At 39.7% G+C, this 16155-nt stretch overlaps 1 protein-coding gene across 50 annotated transcripts in view; it reads right to left on the bottom strand.

Annotated features, from left to right (window-relative positions):
* Positions 1–11840, bottom strand: part of ABI2 (abl interactor 2) — a 123613-nt gene extending 111773 nt beyond the window's left edge. For 38 of the 50 annotated variants that reach the window (XR_014828993.1, XR_014828992.1, XR_014828989.1 and 35 more), the window contains exon 1: positions 11482–11840. Coding sequence is in view for 30 of the 50 variants with exons in the window: in XM_021075324.2 (XP_020930983.1) it covers positions 11482–11598 (117 nt within the window). In the remaining 20 variants the exon portion in view is untranslated. Of the gene's footprint in view, positions 1–11276; positions 11367–11481 lie in introns of those variants that run through there. The other 12 variants (XM_084998463.1, XM_084998474.1, XM_084998468.1 and 9 more) reach the window with 1 other exon arrangement.
* Positions 11841–16155: the final 4315 nt, after the last annotated feature.

Here is a 16155-nt window from a genome sequence, read left to right as displayed (position 1 = left end):
CTGTACATAAATTTACAACTTCTTCAACTTTGGACAAGTAAATTTATTTCATTGTTCTCAAACAGATTATTTTCTACTGTTTATTAAAAAATACCAAATTTGGGAGTTCTCAGCAGTAACAAACCTCACTAGTATCCATGAAGATGCGGGTTCGACCCCTGGTCTCACTCAGTGGGTTAAGGATCTGGCATTGCTGTGAGCTGTGGCATAGTTCACAGATGCGGCTCTGATCCAGCATTGCTGTGGCTGAAGCTACAGCTCCAACTGGACCCCCAGCCTGGGAACTTCCATATGCCGTGGGTGCAACCTTAAAAAGACAGAAGCGAGAGAGGGAAAGAGGGAAGGAGGGAGGGAGGAAGGGAGGGAAATGACCATATTCATTCACCTAACAAATATTTACTGAACGCCTATTTTGTCCCAGGCACTGGTCCAGGTGCTGGCAGTGAGAAACAAAACTCCCTGCCTTCATAGCACTCACAAGCCAGAAGAGGGAGATAAGCAAATAAGTACATTATGTATTAAATTATAAGTAATATGAAGAAAAACAAAACATGGAAAGCAAAGTGCAAGAAAAGATAAGTGTGAACAAAGGGTAGGCATATAGTGTAATTTTACATGGATCAGGAAGGAGTCATCAAGAAGACATCTAAGCAAAAGCCTAAAGGAGGTACGAAGATCCAGTCACAGTAAACACAAACTAAAAAGGTCCTGAGGAAGAAGTATGCCTGGTATGTTCAAGAAAAGGAGGCCAAAGTGGCTGGAGTAGAGTGAGCAAAGGAGAGGGAAAGGGTATAAACAGCAAACGATTCAAGACCAGAAGCTAGATCATTTGTGTCCTGTATGCAAATTTTTTTTTTTTTTTTTTTTTTTTTTTGCTTTTTAGGACCACATCCATGGCATATGGAGGTTCCCAGGCTAGCGGTCTAAGTGGAGCTACAGCTTCCAGCCTACAACACAGCCACAGCAACACCAGATCCGAGCCACGTCTGCAGCCTACACCACAGCTCACAGCAACGCCAGATTCTTAACCCACTGAGTGAGGCCAGGGATCAAACCCATAACCTCATGGTTCCTAGTCAGATTCATTTCCATTGCACCACAGTGGGAACTCTCGGTATGCAATTTTAAGGACTCTGGTTCTTACAATGAGATGAGAAGTCCCTGAGTGTTTCAAACAGTAGTGACATCATCTGATTTAGATTTTTAAAAAATCACTCTGGCTGCTATTCTAGACAACCTGAAAGGCTACTGCTATATCTAAGGGATGATGGTGGCTTGGACTAGGTTGGTAGCAGGAGAAGTGGTGAGTAGTAGTCAGATCCAGGAATATGAAGATAAAGCTACTTGTCATCCAATGGAAAAGAGAAGAGTCAAGGATGGTACCAAGATTTTGCACTTGAGTATCAAGGAGGTTAGAGTTGTCATTTACTGATATAGGAAAGACTACAGGAGAAGCTATGTTCAGATACTGCGGTAGGCTGAATAGCGGTCCTCTCAAAGATGAGCACATCCTAATCCCTGGAATGTGTGAATATGTTATTTTACATGGCAATGGGGACTTGGGAGATAAAAATTTAAGATCCTGAGATGCAAGGATTATTCAAGCGTAATCCAATGAAATCAAGAGATCTTTATAAGATCTTTATTAAGAAGGAGGTAGAAGGTCAGAGAAAATCAAAGGCAATGGGACAAAAAGAAGCAGAGAGAAGGGGATGATGGAAGCAGAAGGAAAGGAATAAATGTGAAACCAGTAAGAGATCTGAGTTATGCCACTGCTGGCTTGGAAACTGAAAGGGGGTCATAGACTAAAATATGTGGGCAGCCTCTAAAAGCTAGAAAAGGTAAGGAAACTGATTCTCCCCTAGAACTTCCAGAAAGAACACAGTTCTGTGGCCCATTTTAGACTTCTGACTTCCAGAACTATAAAATAATAAATTTATGTTGTATTAAGCCACTATATTTGCAATAATTTCTTACAGCAACAATAGGAAATCAATGCAGATACAACAGTGTGAATATTCATAAATTAGGAATTATATGTATTATCAGAATTTTTATACTCTAGCAAAATGTACCAAGAGGTCCCTGGTTGCACAGTGGGTTAAGGATCCAGCATTGTTACAGCTGTGGTTTGGGTCTGCAGTGGGTGTGGCCAAAAAAAGAAAAAAAAAAAAAACACAACCAAAAATCTCCACTTGAATTTGAATACCAAAAAAAAAAGAAAGAAAAGAAAATAATACCAGCAGGACTATAAGGCTGTACACTCAAAAGGTACTGCGTCAAGTTAGACATCTCAGCATTTAAGATAAATTTTCTGGAGTTCCCATAGTGGCGCAGTGGTTAACGAATCCGACTAGGAACCATGAGGTTGAGGGTTCGGTCCCTGCCCTTGCTCGGTGGGTTAACAATCCGGCGTTGCCATGAGCTGTGGTGTAGGTTGCAGACGCGGCTCGGATCCCACGTTGCTGTGGCTCTGGCGTAGGTGGGCAGCTACAGCTCCGATGAGACCCCTAGCCTGGGAACCTCCATATGCCGCGGGAGCGGCCCAAGAAATAGCAAAAAAAAAAAAAAAAAAAAAAAAAAAAAGAATAGGAAAACTTTCCCACCTGATAAAGAACATCCAGAAAAAAACTTACAACTGATATAATATTTAATGGTGAAAGACTGGCTGTTTTCCAAGTCTGAGAAAAAGTGAAAGATACAGGCTCTCACCAGTCCTATTCAACATTATATTAGAGGTCCTGGAGTTCCCGTCATGGAGCATCAGAAGCAAATCTGACTAGGAACCATGAGGTTGCATTTGATCCCTGGCCTCACTGCATGGATTAAGGATCCAGCATTGCTCTGAGCTGTGTTACAGGTGACAGGTGTGGCTTGGATCTGATGTTGCTGTTGCTGTAGCTGTGGCATAGGCTGGCAACTGTGGCTCCAATTCGACCCCTAGCCTGGGAACCTCCCTCCATATGCCATGGGTACAGCCCTAAAACACCAAAAAAAAAAAAAAAAAAAAAAAAAAAGAGCCCTTTCCAGTGCCCAAAGGCAAGAAAGGTAAATAAAAGGAAAAACATTAGAAAGGAAGAAATAAAATCACCTTTATTTGCTGATGACATGGCTATCTACACAAAAAAATCTCAAAGAATCTTAAAAAAAAAGAAAAGCTACCATGTTTAATATGTAAATTTAGCAAGGTCAGAAAATAAAACGGCCAACATACAAAAGTCAGTCCTATTTCAATATACTAGTAATGACCAACGGCAAACCAAAAATTTTTAAAAAGTACTATTTATTATTTGCACAAAAATCATTAAATATTTAGGAATAAATGTAACAAAAATTGCAAAATTTGTATTATAATGACTAAAATCACAAGAGAAATCAAAGAAGACCTAAATAAATAGAAAAAAATAAAAAGCCCACAGATTGGAGGACTCAATATTGTCAAAGTGTCAATCTGCCCCAAAGTATCTACAGATTCAGTACAATTCCATTCTAAAGCCCAGCAGCTTTGCAGAAATTAACAAGTTGATTCTAAAACATATACTGAAAAAGCAAAGGACCTAGAATAGCCAAAACAAATCTGATGAACAAGGTATAAGATTCATATCACCTGATTTACTAAAAAGACTTACTACAAAAGCTACAGTGCAATATGGACAAAATATATGTTCACAGATCAAAGGAACAAAAGAGAATCCAAAACAGACCCCAAGCACATATGGTCAATTGATTTTAAAAAGATGCCAACTGAACAGAATGGAGGAAAGACTCTTTAACCACAAATGGTTCTTAAATAATTAGATAACCATTTGTAAAAACAAACGGCATACCTCACACCATGTAAAAAAATTAATTATAAATGGATCACAGATTTAACTGTAAGACCTAAAATTACAAAATGTCTAGAAGAAAAAATAGGAGAAAAATTTTTGTGAATTCAGGTTAGGCAAAGGTTTCTTAGCAACAACAACAAAAAGAATTAACCAAGAAAAGAAGAAATTGATACACTGGACTCCATCAAAATTTTAAACTTCTGCTCTTTGAAAGACACTATTAAAGTGAAAAGACAAGGCACATACTGGGAGAAAATATTTATAAAATACTTATCTAATAAGTAACTTTATTCAGCATATCTAAAGAACTCTCAAAACTCAACAATTTAAAAAAACGACATGGAGTTCCCGCTGTGTCTCAGCAGGTTAAGAACCTGACACTGTCTCTCTGAGGATACAGGTTCAGGGGGTTAAGCATCCAGTGTTGCCGCAAGCTGCTGTGTAGGTCACAGATGTGGCTGGCATCCAGTGTGGCTGTGGCATAGGCTGGCAGGTGCAGCTCTGATTCCACACCTAGCCCAGGAACTTCCATTTGCCACAGGTGCAGCCATAAAAAGAAAAATAGAAAACAGACAAAAGATCTCAACATACACTTCACCAAAGATGATACACAGATGAAACATAAGCAAGTGAAAAAAATGCTTAGCATCATTAGTCATGGGATGGGGGAATGCAAAATAAAATCTGGGCAATATCACTAAAACATAGCTAAAATTTAAAAACCTGACAAAACCAGGTGCTGACAAGGAAGAGCAACTGCAACTTAGCTGGTGGGAATGCAAAGTAGTACCATCATTTTGGAAAAGAGATTTGCACTTTCTATAAAGTTAAACATTCATTTACCATATAATTCAGTGAACCCACAGTTACAAATATTTGCTGTCAAGGCAAAGGAAGAACAAGACCTGACAGATGTGCTCAAGCCCTAACAAGCCATTATTAGATTCAAAAAGTCTAGTACTTATATAAAGAGCGAAGGGAAGGAGTTCCCGTCGTGGTTAAGTGGAAACAAATCTGACTAGTATCCATGAGGACACAGGTTGGATCCCTGGCCTCACTCAATGGATTAAGGATCCAGCATTGCCATGAGCTATAGCTTGCAGACAAGGCTCTGATCTAGTATTGCTGTGGCATAGGCAGGCAGCTGTAGCTCCGATTCGACTCCTAGCCTGGGAACCTCCCTCTGCCACCAGCGTGGCCCTAAAAAAAAAGAGACAAAAAAAAAGTGAAAGGAAGAGTAGCAAAAGCTTGAGGTCCGTGTGCAGAGCAAAACCAAAACAAAGGGGCCACAGGACTGCAACATGAATGATATAACACTCTGGTGCTAAGGAGCCAATGGCATGCTACAGCAGAAGTTTTACAACCTGCAGCTGGGCCCTAAGAGGATGCAACAGAAAGCCTCATTTTATCAGAACCAGGAGTTAATGAGAAACTGTATTATGATGGTGTCCTTGGTAGATGAGCAAATGAGAGAGACAAGGCTACTATGAGCTCCTCACAAGCCTGCCGTAATCTCATATTCCGAGAGTGTCACAAGATGCCCTGCCAAGACCCAGACCACCTACAGTTCAAACCTTGCTTACAGAGACTATGTAGACACATGCAATGTCATCAGAGCCCATCGTAGAGCCAATTCCTTAGATTTAGCCAAATGAGATAAAGACGTTTACCGCTGTACTCCCTAATGATCAAAACTAGAAAAATTTATACTGTGGTGGTTATATAATTATAAATTCATCAAAATTCACACAATTTTAGAAGTTCCTGCTGTGGTGCAGTGGGTTAAGGACCCAGCATTGCTGCAGCTGTAGTGTAGGTCACAGATGCAGCTTGGATTCGACCCCTGGCCCAGGAATTTCCATATGCTGCAGATGAAGCCTACCCCCCCACCTAAAAAAATCATAGAACGTTATACCTAAAAGGGTGAACTGCATTAGATGTGTATTACACTTCAATAAACCTAACTTTAAAATTCTAATGAACTAAATATCCATATTGTAAATGATTCAAGGTAAAGCTCTTTTGTGATCCAAAATTCCTATATCTAAGTATATTATTTGTGCATGAAGAGATAAAAAGCAAAACTCTGTTCCCTGCTATAATGACTTACAGTAATGCTAAGTTGCTTACAACATCTAACAGGAAAAACATGCAAGAAAAACTTAGAGGTAACGGCATTCAGTCTATAAAACTATTCAGCGAAGCCTACAGTATATCAGATGATGTATTTCTGACATTCAGGGGCTGCTGATTAGTGTCTACAACATTTTGTGGCTGATGGAAGGATATTTAAAAAAAGCTTTCAGAGTTCCCGTCGTGGTGCAGTGGTTAACGAATTGCAGGTTCAATCCCTGGCCTCCCTCAGTGGGTTAAAGATCCGGCGTTGCCATGAGCTGTGGTGTAGACACGGCTCAGATCCCGAGTTGCTGTGGCTCTGGCGTAGACCAGTGGCTGCAGCTCTGATTAGACCCCTGGTCTGGGAACCTCCATATGCCATGGGAAGCGGCCCTAGAAAAGGCAAAAAGACAAAAAAAATAAAAATAAAAAAAACTTTCAAAACATAAATCTATCCTCTAGAAGCTTTTTATCCAGTGAAGGTACACAAAGTAAATGAAAAATTCAAAGGAGAAGGTGTTATCTCACATGCTATTTCATGAAATCAATCTATTAACAAGTCCCATAAATATTCAACCATAAGCTATTAAAGTTTACAAACTGTCTAAATATAATTTTTAAGATATTTCCATTTATCCCCCAGAAGATTACATTTAAACACACCACCACTGCATGTTATTAAAATTCCTTGCATTTTTTTTTTAGGACGGCACCCACAGCAAATGGAGGTTCCCAGGCTAGGGGTCAAATCAGAGATAGAGATAGAGCTTCCGGCCTACGCCACAGCCACAGCAACTGGGGATCCAAGCAGCATCTGTGACCTACACCACAGCTCACGGCAATGCTGGATCCTTAACCCACTGAGCAGGCCAGGGATCAAACCCGCAACCTCATGGTTACTAGTATGATTTGTTTCCAGTGCACCACAACAGGAACTCCTAAAATTCCTTGCATTTTAAAAAGAAAATAACATGCAAAGGATCGCATGCTCAAAAATGTCTCCAATATACATTTTATACATAAGTAAATACATTCAGCTATAAACTATTCTCTGGGAAAGGAAAGAGGACCCTGAATGAAGCAAATCCATCACACATTTACACATTATTTGTATCAAGGTAAGATGACAAAATAAAGGGAGAGTTAATTGTCTGGGTAAAGGGCAATTTCGTATTAGGAAGTTCTTCAAGGTAGGGCAAAATGAAGTGCAACTGGAGTTCTTGATCAATAAAGGGAATTGAAGCCAATTAAGTACGTTGGGGAAGGAGGAGTATTAAGTGCACAGATGACAAAATTATGAAAATTATTCTAAAATTAAATTTTTATTTAGGTTGAAAAATATTTAATTATAAAAAGGGTACAGGTCTCAGAATATAATTTAGCCTGTGTTTGCAATTTTACCAAAGACCTGGATAATGACTGGGATGCCAATGAAAATCCAATGTCTCTGATGGGACATTTTTTGAGAATGAAAAACCTTGATCAAATTCTGCTGTGTTAAACCACCTCAATCTAGGGAAATTCAATCTCCCTAATTCAGGCTGATGTTCACACAAGGTTCACTCCTTTCTGTAGAGTTAAGACAAAAGTCACCAGGAAAGATCAGTCCTCAAATTTCTACTCTCAAATGACCCCCCCCTCTTCCTCCTTCTTCCCTCTAGATACTTTTAAGATTCCTCTATTTGGGAACTCCCATTGTGGCTCAACAGTAACGAAAACAACTAGTATCTATGAGGATGCTGACCAGATCCCTGGCCTAGCTCGGCAGGCTAAGGAATCAGTGTTGCCACTAGCTGTGTTTCAGGCCAGCAGCTGCAGCTCTGATTCGACCCCTAGCCTGGGAACTTCCATATGCTACATGAGCAGCACTAAAAAGCAAAAAAAAAAAAAAAAAGATTCCTCTATTTGTGAGAACAAACAGAAGTTAAACACAAACCTCCATTCTGTATATACTCTATGACCATCCATAAAAAACAAAGTCAAGACTAGACTAGCACCATTAAAAGTTTCTTTTTAAAGCAAGCTAAAAATTTAAAAATGATACAGAGTTGTGCATATCAAAAATATTTAAGAGTATAATTACTAGATGTATATTCAAAATGATTGGGCAATTTTAAGTTTCTTCCTTAATACCTATTTGTATTTTCTAATAATTTTTCAACAGTGAGCATGTATTTTAATGGTTTTTAAGAACTTTAAATATTCATATCATTTTAATAACTATTTTTATGAAACTGATTAGTAAGCCATGATTCTACTATCCCCTTATAAAACTTTCCTGCAATTTTTAATGAATTCTGAGTATTCCTGTTGACAAGGGGAAAAAAAAGGAAAGCTATGAATAATATATCTTCTATTACTTAAAAGACAGAAACACTGCATATAAAACATAAAGGTAAATTCTTAATTTCTGTTCTGAGCAAGTTCTTTAACAATAACAAGCCGTTTTTTACAGGAGAAATAAAATCAACTGGAGAAATAGCAAATTAATTTGCTATCATCGCACTTCAGAAAAAAATATTTTGACTACCACTTTTTCCAGAGGCTGAAATAAAACAAAATGATCTAAATTTTTACTAAAGGTGATTTTTAAATTTCTAATAATAACTGCATTAGTTAAAAACCTGGAAAACTACTGCTCACAATTCTGCTCTACCTGTAGACTTTGTGTGTGTGTTAATACAGCCAATATCTGATCACTCCTAATGCCAACAGACAGTATTTCTGAAGGGCATTTTCATATGATAGGAACAATTTTCACAGAATATGACTATTTTTCAGAAGAACAGCACAATCATTTTCCTTCCTTTGCTCAATTTTCACGCTAAATATTATCGACATTTAGAATATTCTTATGTATCTTACTTTTTAATATTCCCATGAATAAAACCTGCTCTTTAAAAACACAGAGCAAAGAACCTTAGTATGTGTTACATACGACCAACAGATTCATCTTTTTTTCTGCTCTATAGGCAAAAACTATATTTCCACAAAATAAAATGAGTGTTGGGTGAGTTAACTTGAGCTAGTGGTTAGGGCATAACACAAGGCTGAAATTGACAATTTGATCACTGATCCCACCAACTGACTTTCCTCTGTTGCAAGGATCAAAGGCAGCGTCAAAACCCCTGCTGGTCAGTTGCTGATCACAAGAAGAGCCAGCCAAATGTGCAACTGGGTCAGCACAAATACACTATCACCATGTCCTATTTATCAACTCTACAAACTAATCATGTAAGAATATCATCTGGGGGAGAAAATACCAATAAGGTACTCAGTGGATCCTAAAACAAATGATAATCTAAAAGGTAAAAGTGTAAAATCTACTTTAGGTGCTAAAGTGAACAAATAAGATACTTTAAAATCCAGATCCAACTCTATTAAGTAGTATTATACTTTGAATTTTAAAATACCACATTAAATTCTGACTCCCATTGCTAAAACAAAAGATGGAAGTAATGTCCTTCTCTTTTGAACTGAAAGAAACGTCTATAACATAAAAAGATGACAATTGTTGATCCCTTTTATCTCTCAGGTTTATTAATTCAGTTACTTTTACTTTTATGTAACAGCTGTAATCTAAGAACTGTACCTTCAAATTACAATAAAAAGTATCTTCCAAAGAGAGAGAAATCTTGGTTTTTTTTAAATTTACTGGTAATAACCGCAACCCAATCACTTTTTCATCCTCCATTTCTCTTCTGACCTGTAACTTTCCCATAATTTGCTGCATAAGGCACTATAATTACTACTTTAGTCCTTTTGATTTGCCTCTTCTAGAGACTGTGAATTCCCAGAGTACAGATAACATAGCTTCTGCTGATCCTTCCCTCTTGCAGCCCATTAAGAGTATAAATTGACACACTATATGGTATTCATTTGCTCATAGACCAGCCTCTCCTACTAACTACACTATGAAATTCTGTAGACACTAGGTATGTATCATCAACCTTTGACACAGCGCCAGGCCAGACAAGACTTTTAAATAAATTCAGTAAAAAACTGAGCAACTGAACCTGTGAATCTCTCCCATACACTCAATATCAGCAAAGCGCCCTACAAATAGAGAAAACGATGTTTTTTCTAAGAACCTTTGACACAAGAAACATTCTTTCTTTTCCTACTAGCCAGACTTTAAACTGTCTCTTTGGAGGGAAAAGCCCTGGATTATGTCTAATTTTATTCTCCATTCCCTACAAGAAAATACAGAATTCAGGACATGTCTAATCAAGTAAAATCTCACAATACCATCCTTGATTAACCGTGTGATCCTTACAAAATTTATAAACCTATCAAATTTAACACTTTTTTTTTTTTTTTTTTGGTTTACACCAAGACTTGAGAATGCTTCCCAATATAGCTGATGTTAAGGAGGATGCCTGGAGAGATGGAAGTGAGAGCAACAATAAAGACCATGGCGAAGGAACAATTTAACATAATTCTTCCATTTCCACCTTTATACCAAGAGAATTTAAACAGGAAGGGGGGAAAAAATGGAGGTAGAACCTGTGATTCAGAAAAAGCCATAAAGAAAACAAAAAATAATCATTTTGCAAACTGTGCGTTTTAAGCTATCCTTTCAATTAATTTTCAAAGAAGGATTTTTTTTTAATCCACAGAATCTTTTGCTTCTTACAGGAGCAGCTGGATTTCATCTCACCCAATATCCCCCGCCTCCATACACATACATATAGCGCTACCACTGAGTCCCTGTGCCAAACCAACCATCACAGGAAAAATTAAACCATGAGGCTCATTTCCTAATTCTCTCTGAAAAATTGTCACAATTTCCCCCCCACAGGCCAATTACCTATTCTAACGGGATTGGAAGGGGGGGGGGTGGGAAGGAATAGTTCATTATCATGCAGCTTCTCATTCTCCACAGGGAGAAAAATGGCAATAACTTCCAACAAGGGACAACTGCTCTTCTACTGTATCCCAGTTAGGACCTAAAATCAAGCAAACCGCCCCCCCCCGATCTTTTGATGCATTCAAATTAACTGAAAACTGAGGCACAATACTTTGCAGCAACATAAGCCCTAAAAAATTCTCCAGAGCTTGGAGGAGGGGGTGACCCATCAATCCCCCCACACCCTTGCCATATGGAGGAGCAGGATTCTGTCAAATAGAAAATGCCACTCTCCGCCTCCTCCGCCATCCTGAAAATTGATGAGTGCGGGGGCGGCCGAGGGAAGAAGCGAGGAGGCGGGGACACCGACACACACGGACACACACAAACACACTACACACATACACACCGAACCCAGGACTGATTCACGGCTTTTTAAAATGTTTTAAAGCTACAATTTCCTCCAACTGTGGAATTCTCACCCATTCTCAGCCCCAGCTCCCACCCTGGTCCTCCCCCGCATGGGGGTTCAGTTGGTCAGCGTCCCCGCCGCCGCCTTGACTCCGCGCGCCCTACGCCCCCAAGCGCGCGGCCCCTGGGCGACGGGGGTTGTGGGGGGGGCGTCTTCCCCAAGCGCAGCTCACCAACCGGAGGCCCTACGCGCCCAGGCCGGGAGATGCATCGCACCTGGATATAGTTGTTCTCGCAGTAATCGGCCACCCGTTCCAGATTCGTGTAACTGTCGAAGAGGGCCCGGCGGCCCCCCGGGATTTCCTCCTCCAGCAGCATCTGCAGCTCCGCCATCTTCACATCCTCCTCCTCCTCAGACAGACCACAGAGGCAGCGGCGGCAGTAGCGCCAGGGAAACCCAAGACTAAGAGAGGAGGAGCCGCGGCGACGGCGGCGGCAACCCGGGAGGAGCGAGAAACACCCTTCGCGCGGGACAGGGGAGGGGGCAGCAGGAACGGGGGCGGGGCGCGAGCCGACGGACTCGGAGGACGGTCACCGCGGCGACGGCCGGCCCGGCGCGCGCACGCGCGCTCCCCTCCCTCCACCCCCGGGAGCCCGAAAAAGATTCCCACCCTCGGTCGCTCAGCCCTCCCTTCCCCCACTTCCGGCGTCTCCTAGCGACCGCAGGAGTGGGGGCCGGGATGCGCGCGGGAGTTGGGCGCGCGTTTAACCCTTCGGCCCCCGCAGGTTGCGTGGCTCCGTAAGCGCTCCTGGCGGCCTTTGTTAGTCCGGAATGAATGCCTGCCCGGCTGAGCCATTTTCCCGCCTGTCCCTTCTGCGACTCCCCTTGGCATTATCCTCAACCTGGGGCCCAACCTCATGGTCATGGGCCTTAAGGATAATATCAGCCCACTAAACTTCTATGCAGCTTTAAGTGCCGCCTCACTTTTTTTTTTTTTTAATTTTCCTCTATATCTTTGATCTCATCCATCTTCTGGTGCATTTAAGTAAATTCCAGTTTCCTAATCCCAAATTTCCTGCACTTTGGCTTTTTTGCATCTATTTGCCCATTAAATACTGTTTTTCCTTACCGGGTTGGCCTCTGTTCTGTTCTCTTTTGCCCATTCCCTGGACTTTAGCTTTTTGCGCTTGCTCTATGCTTCGCTTCCTCACTGACAGCCTTTTCTGTCATTTCTCTGGTTCTGTCAGCTTCTCTTTTTTCTCCATGTATTCAGTACTAAAGTTTTTTTTAAATAAACGGTTTTGCCGGTACTTTCCTTCTTCACAGAGCTATTACATGGATAAAATAAAAAGCTTATGTGAAAGCATCTTGGAAAACGTCAAATGGCACAAAAATTATTATTCCGGTTTTATTCTTCAGATACCGTATCTTTTTTCCTTAACCTGGCTATTCCACACAACGTAATCTTAAAAAACTAAAATTCTTAACTGCTGAGATATTTTAAAGTCCATGTCCTTTATTTGTACTGTAGAAAGTCCAGGTTGACTGCATTTGCAGTTTAGAGCAAGATCCATTGTTTCAACTTTTGTATTTGTGACCTCTTGGCCCTCCTTGGCCCACCACCTCCCTTTTTTCCTTCCCAAATGATGAGGAAACTATATTATACTTTCTCAAAAATCACTTTAATGCCTTACCATTACAGATTTCTGGAGCAATCTCTGATGATGGTATATTGGCTCCATGATACACACATTAACAAATTGTTTTCTGTTTTCTCTGTAGAATCCGAATTAAAGGATACTGAAAATGTTGGTCCAGTCCAGCTAGTCTTATTCTTAACCACTTTAAACGTCTGTCTTCGTGGTCCTCAAACTTGTAAAAAGCTTGTTTAAAATGAAAGGGGCAGGGTCACACTCCAGAGATTCATTAGAGACCTAGTGATGGAATGGAGTAGTTACTTAAATGGCACATAAACATGCCTCGGGGATTAAGACATGTGTGAGTAATCAAGTGTCTAAAACATATTAGATCAAGCAAACTTTTCAGACTAAATTTCAATGAATCAAAGGTTACTGTCGAACTGTAAGAAGTCCACCAGATAAGTTAAATGCTCAACAGACCACCCCCTTACAGTTGTTTCCAAATACTGTTAAGCAATTAGCCCAATAAACAGTTCTCCCCAGAGGGGTGAGTCACCATCCTAGGAATCATTGGGTGAAGATTCTAGCACTTTTCTCAAATTAATTTGTGACAACTCTTTTTGGGATCTTAGCTTCCTTATCTGAAAAATCAAAGGGTAAACACAGACCCATTCTCAAATCTCTGCCTGGATTGGAATCACCTGCAGGGCTTTTTAAAACTCGGAATTGCTGAGTTCCTGAATTCAGAGTTGACCAGATTTTCTGATTCAGTTATGGTCAACCCCAATTGATAGTTCTAACAAGTTCCCAAGTAAAACTGCTCTTTTTGACTCTGAAGACCTAATAGGGAATCTCCACCAAGAGAAGAGTTTTTAATATTCAGCAGAATCTAAGGATCAAAGGACACAGGTATACACTTCTGCTGCCAGCAAGATAATTTCAGCAAAAAGGAAAACAATTACAAAATCTATAAAAAGTGCATGCTTCTTGTGTATGTATGTTATTTGAGTGGTGGGTTTGTAGAGTTTTTTGTTTTTGCTTATCTTAATTTTTCTAAAATATATGTTATTTTTCTGAGAGTTCAGTGAGGCTATTATCTCTTAAAATCGGAGAGAATATTTTTATTAACATAGCCCAAGATGACTTTTTTTAATCAATTTTATCATTAACTTGATTCAAAGTAAGCATTACAACATATTTTTCATGTTAAGTCATTCATGTCAAGTGCAGTTGATTTTTTTTTTTTTAATCTAATTGCCTTAAGTAAGCAAGGCCAAGACCAAACCTGCATCCTCATAGACACTATGTTGGGCCCTTAACCCAGTGAGCCACAACAGGAACTCCAGGAATTCCGAACTGTGTGCCATAAACTGTGATGTAAGTCACAGATGTGGCTCAGATTCAACCCCTAGCTGTGGAGTAGGCCTGCAGCTGCTGCCCCAATTTGACCCCTACCCTGAAACTTCCATATGCTGCATGTGCAGCCATAAAAAGAAAAAAAATTCTGTTCCTAAGCAATTAAGTTCCCTGTTAGAGATGTCACAGTAGCAATCAGGAGAAATGCAAAGTAGAACCTTTTTTCCTCAAGCAATATGGTTAACTTAGTTCCCGTCCTTACTCCAAACAAGAAGAATAATTATCAGTGATTAATATTTTCATAGTATTTATATACATTTATGGGTTTTAATCAAATTTAGGACTTTCAGGAAATTTTAATAAGTGCATATCATTTGAACATATTAAATCTTTGAAAGGAATTTTCTGTATGGCATCATAAGGTAAATGACGGGAATCTAAGTTTTTAATTTTTTATTTTTTTCCTTTTTCAGCCGCACCCGTGGCATATGGAAGTTCCCAGGCTAGAGATCAAATCCAAGCTGAAGCCTCCACCCAGGCCACAATTGCCTGCCAACCCACTACAGTGGGCCAGGAATGGAACCAGGCACCCACAGAGACAATGCCAGATCCCAAACCTGCTGTACCACAGTGGGAAGTCTTAAGCTTTTATATTTTTAGGCATTTGAAACTTTAATTTCATTGTTAGTGATATAAACCTTGGTCTCAATTTTAGGGATATTTACTCAATGGTTAAAACTATTAAACTATTAAAAAAAAAAAAAGGCTTACTGTGCAATAGAGCATTCCATGCGTTATAGCTGTATAAATACAACTTTTTTTTCTTTTTTGTCCACCCCAAGGCATATGGGTTAGACATCAAACCTGCATCCCAGCGCTGCAGAGATGCCACTGATCCTGTTGCACCACAGTGGGAACTCCTGAGTACACTACACATTTTAGGAAATGAGTTAAAAAAGATTGGAAAGAATACACATCCTCCAAAATTAGTTTGTTTAAAAAAAAAAAATCCTCTCCCATTCTCATGAAGTCAGTAGTCCACAAGTATTGTATTTTTTCATTTTTATTGAAAGTCATTATTTTTTGTCTGTTTATTATAGAAGTTACAAACATACAGTAAGGAGAATGGTATAATGAATACAAATACTCACTGATTAGATAACAACAGCTTCTACTTTACGTTATCTTCTCATATTACTCTTATGCTAAAGAATTTTAAAGAAAATTAGTTATCATGACATTTCTCCTCTAAACACTTGAGTATGCATCTCTAAAAAAAAAATATTTTGCCACATAACGACAATATAGTTAGACCATCTAACAAAATCAACAATAATCCCCTCATACTAACAAATACCCAATAAAAAGTATTTTTCAAGAAGAAATTATTTTATAAAAAGGGGAAATAACATTTGCCCAAGAGACAACCAGGAAGGATAATATTTAAATATTTAGAATCTATAATAGTTCCTTGAGAGACAACAAATAGCTCCCTTCCTTGTGAAAGAGAAAAAAAATTTTCCGTTAATCATGAGAGTGCAAAATATAAACCTGAAATTCTTCAAGGTAATGTATTCTCTATGTATAGATATAGCCAATGGAGTCGATAATTTATCTTGAAAGGCATATGTTTTTGAGGAATAAAAATTCCTCAATTCAGAGTTCCCATCGTGGCTCAGCGGTTAGCGAACCAGACGAGCGTCTATGAAGACCCAGGTTCGACCCCTGGCCTCTGGCTGCGCTAGGTGGGTTAAGGATCCGGCGTGGCCATGAGCTGTGGTGTAGGCCGGCAGCTACAGCTCCGATTGGACCTTGGACCGCTAGCCTGGGAACCTCTGTATGCCTCGGGGGCAGCCCTAAAAAGACAAAAAGACCAAAAAGAATAAAAATCTCAATTCTTTAGTTTCCATTACAATTGGCTTTATATTTCCCATGCCCCCTAAAAAAGGTGAA

This window comes from Sus scrofa, chromosome 15 (genome assembly GCF_054392235.1).
Source record: "Sus scrofa isolate SSC_HxYL_T2T_F1_AM1 chromosome 15, Sscrofa_HxYL_maternal_Yorkshire_Landrace_v2.0, whole genome shotgun sequence".
NCBI classification, from domain to species: Eukaryota; Metazoa; Chordata; class Mammalia; order Artiodactyla; family Suidae; genus Sus; species Sus scrofa.
The sequence above is the reverse complement of the archived record's forward strand: the minus strand, read 5'-3'. Positions and strand labels throughout refer to the sequence as shown.